Raw genomic sequence first — 12,035 nt, forward strand, 5'->3', positions numbered from 1 at the left:
CGTGATCGTGGTTGCACATTGGCGGACAATCTAAAGACTCGAAACGATAAACAAAAAAAAACATTTTTTTAGAAATATCGAATAAAGAAATAGTCCTTGTATACATTTTACATTTATATATTTTGTGTTTGTTTTCGACATTATAGCTTAAAAATAGTATGTATGTACCATTGTCATTTATGTTTATACTCGTGAGTATGTGGAAACTCGGAATGGACTCGCTTAGTGCTGATTCGTTTAGCGCGCCATTCCGCTGGCACGGATTACCCGCGCTAAGCGGGGTATTACCGTAGATGAGTTTAGAGCCATTTATAAATAACTCTTTTGATCGGAGGTTTCTCTCGTGTTTGGGAATAAAATAACATGGGTGTTTTTGACATCAAAATGTTTCCTGAAAATGGCGCGCTGGTAGTACTTTTTAAGCGACAATATCAGTTACATTAAAATAACACGAAAGCTTTATTCTTTAAAACAAAATATATTTTATTCCATAAAACGAAATTCTCCCATCCTCCTGCTAACAAATCTGAATTCTAACATACATATTTTACATTTCTCGATATAAATTATTCGCTAACGGTCTGTTAAATATGATTGATTCGCCTGTCTGCGTATTAAAATTTATTAACTTTACCTCGAAATATAACGTAAGATTTCTTGAACGTCACCTTTTAACGTTTAACATTCAACTGATGGATTCGTGGCTGTAAAATCGATTGGCGTTTATACGGTGATATCGCATTGCTTTCTGTTACAATGATACAGCTACAAAATGTCTTCTGAGAAAACCAAGTATTACTGCAATTTGAGTACGTGTCCAGCGTCGTTCGGATTGATGGCATTGTATGTATGTATACTGTTTATAGATCTAGATACACATGCTCATTATTAGCACAGAAGCATGCTATATTATTTAGCCATTCTTAGTTAGTAGCATGTGTGTACGTACTTTGCTAAAAATAACCATGCTCATTTTGAGCCTGCTCAAAAATTGACAGTCGTTCGTTCTTCGAGCATGCTACCTGCAGCGCGGGTGGGAGGGGCGTTCTCTGAGCGTGTCTGAACAGGTTTGCTTATGAGCATGCTAGTAATAATGTATGTAAACAAGAAATTATAGAAATTTTAAACATAAAAAGTAAATACACTCACGAGTAGATAAAAGGCCATAAAACTTATTAAGTTGAAAGCTAGATAGGGCAATGAACAGCGGTGTTGCATAAGCCGTAGCTAATTATTAGAGTCACTTGGGCGTAAGGTAATCAAAAAGTATGTAAACAAGCATACTTTTTTCAAGTAAATGTATACAGCTAGAGAGCATGTGCTCGTCTTAAGCATGCTTAATTAGTAGCATGTGTATTTGTACCTTAATGGTTGTTAATTGAGTTTCAGCTGCCTCCGTTTGTCATCGGCTGGTTAGTTTAGGTTAGGTTGACCATGATCGCAAAAGTCACTTGACGGATAAACTCCATGGTTCTATAATAAAGCTAAACGCAGTTAATTATTACCTTGAAGGCGTACACAAGAGTTGACTCGAAATTATAAGAAGTTTAAATAAAATTCTAGAGATGTAATTAGTGTGTAAACAGCGTAGAAGTGATCGTTATTAATTTAATTCGCAACTTTTCACTTTCAACACGTTTTATTAAGGATCCGTCTACATAGAAGCGAGCATAATATTATCGTCATTAATATTAATTACATTCATCGCTCATCGCCACGAATAAAGTACTTTTTAAATTGCAATTTTTCATAAATTAATTCAACCATTTTATTATAAGGATGAATTAATATGCGCATTTTTTGTAACAATGCATGATAATTATTGGTTATAATAACGTTAGTAATTATTAAAGAAATTCTTTATTATTTACTAATACAGTAAAACCTCGATATAACGGACTCTATTTGACGAACTTCGGATATAACGGACAAAAATCCGGTGAAATTTAAAAAAAATTATAAAAACGTCCTGTTAATATTATACATAATTAAATTCAAGTGTCGCCGCATGTAAACAATTTTAAACGGCCATGATAATCACGTCATACGTCTATACATATGACTATATTATCCGCATTTTCGTAATTTTAGAGAACAAGTATTTGGACACACTCAAAATGTTGTAAATAAATTATCTGGTCAAATTATAAGCATAATAATAAAAATGTAAATGGTATTTTCTGACGTTTCTCATGTGTGTGATTATAATCCAGGATTCGGATCTCACATACTAATATAAGAGTTTCTGCTTAATAAAAAGCTTCTTTACATCTCACCAATAGATGTCTCTAGTGAAGTTCTAGTGATTCATAAACTAGGTTTCTAAATTGGTTCATATATATAGAACTTCCAAGAATTTGAGTAGTGTGGTTGTCCATAATGGGTAGAATTGGTGAATGTTACACGTGTGTAAAGTGATCACTCAAACCAGCCTATGGCGGTCGTAAGTCCCGTAAATGCCCAGACTTCCATATTCTTCTTCATCTTTGATGAGATATCAAAAAATAATATGAAAATAACTCCTGTAATTGGAGATAATCCAGATTTTGTGAACAAGTATTTGGACACACTCAAAATGTTGTAAGTAATTTTAGAGAGTTAATTATAAAAAAAAAAACAGCAAAATTCAAGAATGCGAACAAAACTTGATTCCCTTTTCATAGCAATGTTACTTCGCGACGAGTGTCCAAAGACAATAAATAGAATTTTGTTTGTGTTTTGTATTGTTTATTTATATCTAAATACAAATATTTTTTTATATATCGGACATTCAGCTTTAATGGACACCCCCTCCCCCCCAATAAGTCCGTTATATCGAGGTTTTACTGTACTTACATATATCTCTACCCGGATTTTAACAATGAATCATTGCGACATTGATTAGAATTTTAAGTGCACAATTACTTATTATTATTTTATCGTTACACACGATATTGAATGGAATTTATGAAGGAGCATCTAATCAAAGCATTCCTTTTCAAGATTTAATATTATATATTACTTTTGCTACTATTTAACTACATTGGCCCAGCCATTAAAACAAGTTTTGCCCAAAAAAATTTTTCATTCCTCGCTCCAAAAATATTTAATTTGCTGCCCGAAACCATTTAGATTTCCAGGAGTGATCAGGTCTTTAAGAACAGTGTCCGTCGATGGTTACTTAACATTGGAAGGGACAAGGTGGAAAGTGAATTAATTAAAGTCCAGGTGTAATTATCACATTGAAAAACCTTAAAACATAAATTATTTTTGTATCTCCTGTATGTTATGTTTATAATCTAATCATTAAAAAAAAATATATATATGTATTAAAAATAAAAAAATATATAAACTTTGTATTACCATGTTAGTATTCGGCTCAACACAGGCTATGCCTAAACAGCCGTAATACGTATAATAAATGTATATATGAAATGAATATGTATATTGAATGTATCTATGTATTATGAAAATAAATAAATAAATAAATAAATAAATTTATAAGGATAGGAAAAATCTTTGAAGAATCGTCAGTATTGACTGGTCGCATTTATTATTTACTCAATTTGGGCCTTCGTGCCGGTCTACGGCGCTTGAACCTAACTTCATGTAAATTGCGGCTCTCTGAGGTCTTCACAACTGCCTCCTTTAGTTTACAAGTTATTTGCCTATTTGTGGCTATTCTTTGAGGTTTTATTGTTTCCACCAATTCTCTGTGTACAGGTGTTTATTTGCCCTTTTATGAGCGGTACAAAACCAACCTTGGCCAATATTGGCACCCAATTGATTTAATAATAAATAAATATCTACTTAGGTGTAAATAATATTCATTTCGAATCCAGTCAGAATTATCAGAATGACATTGTTTTCAGTAATATAGCTGATTTTTCTTCTTCTAAATCTAATCTGCATCAAATGGTGCATAAGACAATGCATAGTATTGACGCAGTGTTATCTTGATCGTTACTTACATAAAGGCAAGGTGATCACTCGTGCGCTTCAGAGACCAGTCCAGGGTAATAAAATAAGTATAATAATAATAAAACCCTTGTCCGCACCCCAATGGTGCATAGGGCACTGCGTCATATAAACGCAGTGTTATCTTGATCGTTTACACATGAAGGAAAGGTGATCAGCCCTCCGCTTCAGGTACCAGTCCAGGGTAATATTGAGCAAATATGAGTGAAAAAATCACTTATATTTATTTTACCCCCCTTGGGAATCGAACCCGGGACCTCCAGAACGGTAGCCGAGCGTGCTGAGTGTAGAGCGTGTAGAGTGTGTAGAGTGTAAAATCACTAATTTTTATTTTCACCCCCCCCCCCCCCGGGAATCGAACCCGGGACCTCCAGCACGGTAGCTAAACACGTTAACCATTACCCACATTACCCACACAGGCCATGCCTTTGTGGAAACTTTTTTTGTATTGATATTATATATGTATATATTTTGTACTTGTAATTATAATATATTGTGAAATGCAAAAGAATTTAAAATAAAGAAAGAAAAACGATACACCTCGGAGGCCAATATTACTAACAATTTTGTATAAAAAATTGTAAGAATGTAACGAGTATTGGGTGTCCCGTGGTTAGTGTTGCGGACTTTTGAGTCAGAGTCAGGGTTTGAACCCACTCTACCACAATTTGATACCTACTTTTAATAATGAGTTCATTAGGCTCATAGAAGTACATAGTATTTGAAATTTTAGTATTTTTGTAAATGTTAAAAACACAAATATTTCTCTTTTTATTAATTTAAAGTAAGCTATCTTTACTTTGGAATAGACCACGTCATGTTGTTGTTGTTTTTGTTTTTTTAATTGTTGAAGAAATACTATTACAACATTTTGAGTGTGTCCAAATACTTGTTCACAAAATCTGGATTATCTCCAATTACAGGAGTTATTTTCATATTATTTTTTCGGACCTCACATACTAATATAAGAGTTTCTGCTCAATAAAAAGCTTCTTCTCATCTCACCAATAGATGTCTCTAGTGAAGTTCTAGTGATTCAAGAATAATGTTTCAAAATTGGTTCATATATATATAGAACTTCCAAGAATTTGAGTAGTGTGGTTGTCAATAATGTGTGGAATTAGTGAATGTTACACGTGTGTAAAGTGATCACTTATCAGCCTATGACGGTCGTCAGCCCCGTAAATGCCCAGAATTCCACATTCTTCTTCATCTTTGATGAGATGTCAAAGAATAATATGAAAATACTTTTAATTCACTGCGATATTATATCGCCGAAAGTGACTCGCCGATCACTGTCACTCGCCGTGCGAAAATGATAGTACACCACAGTTACAAAGCGCTCGTTTCGCGGCGACCTGTGACCGCCCGCGACTCCTGACCTTTCCCGCCGTTCGCGTTCTCGTCTCCACTTTCTCCTCTCGCGGGCGGGGCGGATGGAATATCAGTCACGGCCCGTTCGTAATGGCATATTATTATTTATCATGTGTCCTCGGTGCCGACTTTGGCTTTGGCATCGATCGCAGGGTTGCCAACCTGTGGTTGCCGATTGGGGAATTTGTGGGGATTGCCACTATGTGGGTAAAATGCGGGAATTTTTATCATTTTATTATTATAATAATGTTTTGAAACTATATTTTTGTGTGCTCTCCTGTTAATATTGTTTTTTATGTGTTCTACATAATTGTTTAGATTTTCATTTTTTGAACTCTGTTTATGCTACAAAATAATGAGTAGGTAAAGTGTGTCAATTTTTTTGTGTAGGTACTATGTAACTAAATATATATGCTGTATTTTTTAGGCTATACTTTGTTATGTATTTTATTACGTGTCAAATGTATTTTTAATTACTATCATTATTTTATGTGAATTCGATCACGCTAAACTATCGTAGTCGTTTTCATTTTTCAAAACCGGACTGCCGGACGGTGAAATCCCGTGTAGTGGACAAACGCCCTAAAGGCGCTTGTGAACTACAGGAATTTTACCATCCGGCAGTCCGGTTAGCATGATAAAACGAATGATGGGCTTGTGCTTTTGGCCGTCTTTCTTCGTATCGGTGCTCTCGATCGATGTGCGATCACGGTGCGCGTGAACTCGATCACGCTAAACTGTCGTAGTCGCATTTATTTGAAAAACCGGACTGCCGGACAATAAAATTACGAGTAGTGCACAAGCGCCCTAAAACTTATACATTCTAGTGATTCCGGCGAATCAATGTATGGGTTTAACAATCTATAAAAGAATTATTATTTATCATGTGTCCTCGGCGCCGACTTTGGCTTTGGCATCGATCGCCGCCCGTTTCGTCACTCGCGAGGCGTAGAACCGTACCACAGACTAACTATTTTATATAAAGACCGCCAACTACCTCGATTTTTTATGGCTGGAAGTGATATTCGCCAGCGGCCGGAAGTGACGTAAACGGCTAGAAGTACTAAGCTCCCGGCTGGGCGTGACTTCGCCGCGGCTGAATGTCAAATCCACCCGCCGAAATATTTATCATTAATTTTTCAGGTTAAATGGTATTTATATTGAAATTTGTTGTATAACATATTTTCAAAATTATAATATTAATATTACAAAGAAGATATTTCACTATCTAAATTTATTTATTTCAGTGTAAACAAAAATAGAAAGGTCACGGCTAAAACGCGACATTTATAAAAAGAGTTCAGGCGATTAATAATGGTTACTCAACTCAACCTTACAATGGTAAATGGTAATGGTAACTTTTTTGAAATTATTATCCCAAACTATGTATAAATATAAAGCTTTTCAACAAAAACAAAAACGATAGAATTTTCAAATTACTATATTATATTTAAAATTCTAGAAAATACAATATTTTAAAAGGGCGGAAGGAGTGCCCACCACTTTCTGAAGTTATGTTTCTTAACGGGGGTGCCAGCGCCCCTTTGTGGGCGTTTTGGAAGTCTGGCTAGGCGTTTTTAAATTTTTCGCATTTGGAGGGTGCTGCAGAAGTTCAAGGGAGCGTTGTGTTAAGTAAGAAAAACTACACTTTCATACGCAAAATTTAACTTTAACTTTGGCATAATACTCAATATTATGAAGTTCTTCATAGACGGATTTCTATTTTTCTATCGATAATTGTCTATAACCATAGTCTGTCTATATTTATTTGAAATATTTGAACAACTTGTTGGTATCTCGTATTTTTCGTTCCCGTTTTGGTGTTTTTGTTAGTGTATTAGTGTGTCTCGTCATTTTCTGGTCGTTTTTTGAACAATCTGACGTTTACGAGTCGACCCCCCCTGAACCGTACTAAAACCGTACTATGCGGTGACGCGAGCGACGCGCGGCCGTGAGGCGGTTTATAATTTCTGTGAATGAGTTTCATTCAGGAGTGTTTGTGTATACAACGCCGTTTAACGTCGACAGCCGGCCGCTTATAGACTAGCTACTAGCTACCCACATATGCAAATTATTTTTATACTCGGTGCAATAGGACAATTTCGCTAGCAAAAAAAACAGTTTTAAAGCACTCTACATTCAAATGAAATAAACAAGTCCTTTATTGTTGATATTTTTATTTAAATCAGGCGTTTAGAGCCATTTTCTCTTAGATGGATACTTTAAGAGATTTTTTCTTCATAATTTACTGAGCTAAAGTTTATTACTGAGAAATACAACGAAAAATCTCAGAAATATAAATTACTCATGTACTTTTTTTATTAGTCAAAACAAATTTTTTGTGGTAGTGGGCTATTTTTTAGGTTGTATATTTAACAAGTTGATTTTATTCAAATATGTGACTGAATTTTTATAATTATCCGGCCGCACGTTGCTGTGCCCCAGTCTGATCAAATGGAAAAAAAGAAAAGAGAATGCACACATTTCCAATGTTTAATTTCACAATGCGTGTGTAAACAGTATTTTAGCAGCTGCCATGAAACACACTGTTTGCTATGAGCAATGTTTAGTATTGCATGTGGTAATGCTGCGTGCAACAGATGGCACTGCCATTGCGGTAAAAACTGTTTTTTAGCTTTCAGGTACATGCGTGCATTCGAATGCAACGTTATGTCAAAAATTCAAAATATTTATTGAATAACTTAAGAAGATCTAATATTTTGAACCGGCTAAAATTAACATTTTTATTCATCTAGATATTCGAATTCGCCTACTTTTTACTTTCTTAAAAATTCCCTCTTTTTTGAGAATTTTTCTACAAGTTGTAAATTTATTTTGAAACAGCCATATTTGTGCTAGTCAATTAAAGTGAAAAATCGCTTATATTTATTTTGACCCTCCTGAGGATCAAACTCAGGACCTCCAGCATGGTAGCCAAACGCTCTAACTACTACACCACGGATGCAGGACTTGTTTAAAAAAAAAACTGAAAACAAGATGTTTGTGAAATAAAATCGCTTCTTTTTGTTGAATGTTTAAGAATTCCATTGCATATTTGATGTTATACCCGATGCTCATATAAGCTGGCCTACCATCCGATTGATGTAAACATGCTCTTGCAAGGTGATGAATAATCCTATTGCATTGTTCTCCTAATAATAGTGTCAACAATTCAATACAATACAATACAATCCGATGTGTAATTATTACAATTTTGAATAATTCATCATAGGTATCATATATTACTTCAATTAATTGGTAATATGAAGAATACTCATCAATGAATGCATTGACTTTTTTTTTGTTGTTGACATACCGCTCACTCCTTTCAACAATGTCATATATCAAAAATCGTCTATTTTCAGTTCTGCATGTATTCGGAATGCCCAGAAAATGTACTTTATCCCAGAAAAAGCGACATATTTTTAACTTAATATTTACCCGCTTCAGGGCAGAAAGTGTTGTTTTTGCATTTTGAACAAAAGGTATTGTTAAATTATTTTTTTTTAAATATACTAAATATTTTTCAAATGGAGAAAAAACATTAGGGTTTTACCTAAAAAGATCTATTGCAGGGTTAAACAATTCAATAAGTGACTTCATATTTATTTTTAATACATTTTATTATATTTTTAAAATTTAAAAACGATTTCCTGAAAGATCAAGTTTTTTTTAATATATATCGCTGTTGAAAGGAGTGAGCGATATTAACAAATATGAAGAAGAATATGGATGTCTGGGCATTTACGGGGTTTACAACCATTATAGGCTGGTTTGAGTGATCACTTTACACACGTCTATCATTCACCAATTCTACCCATGATTGACAACCACACGACTCAAATTCTTGGAAATTCTAAATATCATATTGTGTAAATTCAAAATATTGTGCTTGAATCTCTAGAATTTCACTAGAGATATCTATGGTGAGATGAAATTAGCTTTTTATTGAGCAGAAACTCTTTCACGACTGTAGTAAACATCGTGAATGCCCAGACTTACGTATTCTTCTTCACTTATATTGAGACGTCAAAAAAATAAAATAAAAATAACTTGTATGGTATAATTGGAGTTAATCCAGATTTGTGAAAAGGTATATGGACGTACTCAAAGTGTTGTCAATGCAACGACAGTTAATTTTCTTAGCCAATTTTGACTATCTGGTAAAAATAAATATAAATGTGAAACTTTACATTTTTCGCAATATTAATTTGTGGTTTCAATGACTTTTTTGTATGGAATACTCACCAATGCAATGCAATGACAGCTAAATTTGTAACCCGATTTTGACTATGTTATGAAAAAAAATATATATATAAATGTATAAATATAGAGATTACATTTTTGGCTATATTAATTTGTGATACCATTAAATTTTTATTTAAATTGAGCAAAATTATAGTAATGTTTCTAATAACTGTTTAATTTTTTTCAGTACTAAAATGCCTCCGGCTATCAACTGATCCAGTGACATTGAAACTTAAAAGAGGTAAATATAGTCGGGCATTATTTTTTAGAATGTAATTGCATATTACATTAATTGATTTAACCATTGCCTTGTAATTTATTGGCTTAATTTTATTATAAAATAACACACAATTATTTAATAAAATTTTCACTGAAAGTCAAAGAATACTATGAACAACATGTTGAGTGTGTCCAAATACTTCACAAATCTGGATTTAAAAAAATTAAATAAAATTAAATAAAAAAATACTTCTTATTGGAGAATATCCAGATTTGTGAACAAATATTTGGACACACTCAAAATGTAAATAAATTAACTGGTCAAATTATAAACTAAATTTAAAAAACATATGATATTTTCTAGCGTTTCTCATTATGTGATTATAATCTAGGATTCGGACCTCACATACAAATGAAAGAGTTTCTGCTCAATAAAAACCTTTTTTCATCTCACCATAGATGTCTAGTGAAATTGTAGTGAATTCGAGCACTGTGTTTCGAATTTGAACAATATAAGTATAAAGAAGTTCCAAGAATTTAAGTAGTGTGGTTGTCAATCATGAGTAGAATTGGTGAATGTTACACGCGTGTAAAGTAATCACTTAAACCAGCCTATGACAGTCATAAACCCCGTAAATGCCCAGACTTCCATATTCTTCTTCATCTATGTTGTGATGTCAAAAAAATAATATAAGTAATGCTTTTATTTTCTTTAGTAATATTCATAAGTTTGCATAATGCACTTGAGTATAAGTGTACCCCAGACTATTGCAATAACCTATCAAGTTACGATTCCCATAGAGGCAATGTAACCTTAGAGTTATGGCATTGCCTTAGGCATGATACTTAAATGTGAGTTACAGTCTACTTTCCTACAAACACGCGGTATAATATAAACACATTTGGTTGGGAAAATTTATGGAAAGTTACGTGCATTAATATCAAATGAACTTTATGAATATTCTAGTCGAGTGCATCCTCGTGGAGTCGTTTCCCATTTCAGCGCATCAGTTTGCTCATTAGTGAATGAAACTTTTGAAATTAGTATTAAGTATTTCAAATTGTTTATTGAGCACACAATGGAGTTCTGGTTCCAACCCTTATGTATGGAAGCGAAGCATGGAGTTGGCAAAAGAAGGATGAAAGCAGACTGAATGCAGTCGAAATGCGATCCCTCAGACGAATGTGTGGCAAAACGATGTTTGATAGATGTTCGAATGATGAAATAAGGAAAGAATGTAAGGCTGAGATAAGCATTATCGATAAAGTTAAGAAAGGTGTGTTGTGATGGTTTGGACATGTGGAACGTATGAGTGAAGAAAGAACGGTTAAACAAATTTATGGGGCGAATGAAGCAGAGGACGACCGAGGAAAACTTGGCACAATCAGGTATGTCAAATACTTGAAAGCGGCCGGGTCAGGAGTCGTAATAATCGTCGGGTATGTATGAGGAGATGCATGAATGTAGAAGAGGCAAAGAATGTTTGCAAAGACAGAGTGGTTTGGCGTTCGATTCTCTCTGCCTACCCCTGCGGGGAAGCGGCATGATGGTTAGTTAGTTAGTTAGTAAGTTTTATTGAGCAGTGAATTATTTCCTCTGCATTATGAATTAATAATGTGCATTTGAGATCAAACATAACTTCATATGAACTTATGCAAGTACAATATTTATATTGACATTATCAATCTTTTTTCTTCAATATTATTGTTAACAGTGGACTATTATAATTTATTGTGATTGCATATTTTATGCAAATATGAAAATAAAATTGTGGTTTTTAAAATAAGTTTGACCCTATCAACTCGGATTTTGAAGTCTTTACAAATACATATAATGCAGTTTTTCAATAAAAAAATATACACCATAATTTGTTTTCGCTAATTTTGCATATTTCATAAAAAAAATCAATATTTAAATTTGCTTGTGGGCTTCTCAATACTACTTTCTCCGCAATTATTTTATTATTTGGTTGAACTATGATTATATTTATCTCCATTCAAAAAAAAAGTGTGTAGGTTACTTTAACACTGGGATATAATTTGTGTCGGGTTGTGGTCCCGTGGTTAGTGTAGCGGACTCTTTAGTCAGAGTTTCTCGGTTCGAACCCACTCTACCACAACTTGATACCCATTTCTAATAATGAGCTGCTCAGGCTCACAGAAATAGTATGAAATTGAAGTATTCTTTTAAATAATACAAACACAAATATTTATCTTTTAAAAAAAAAAAAAAACAA

The 12,035-nt window shown here is 33.6% G+C and overlaps 1 protein-coding gene across 7 annotated transcripts in view; it reads left to right on the forward strand.

Moving 5' to 3' along the window:
• The window catches only part of Efa6 (Exchange factor for Arf 6), a 130,070-nt gene that overhangs the window by 85,880 nt on the left and 32,155 nt on the right, over window positions 1-12,035 (forward strand). For all 7 annotated transcript variants that reach the window (XM_088269762.1, XM_088269766.1, XM_088269767.1 and 4 more), the window contains exon 3: window positions 9,767-9,820. In XM_088269762.1, the coding sequence (XP_088125888.1) occupies window positions 9,767-9,820 (54 nt within the window). The remainder of the gene's footprint in view (window positions 1-9,766; window positions 9,821-12,035) is intronic.

Source organism: Brachycentrus maculatus, unplaced genomic scaffold (assembly GCF_059751285.1).
Source record: "Brachycentrus maculatus isolate JH-2025_06_01 unplaced genomic scaffold, ASM5975128v1 h1tg000362l, whole genome shotgun sequence".
Lineage (NCBI taxonomy): Eukaryota > Metazoa > Arthropoda > Insecta > Trichoptera > Brachycentridae > Brachycentrus > Brachycentrus maculatus.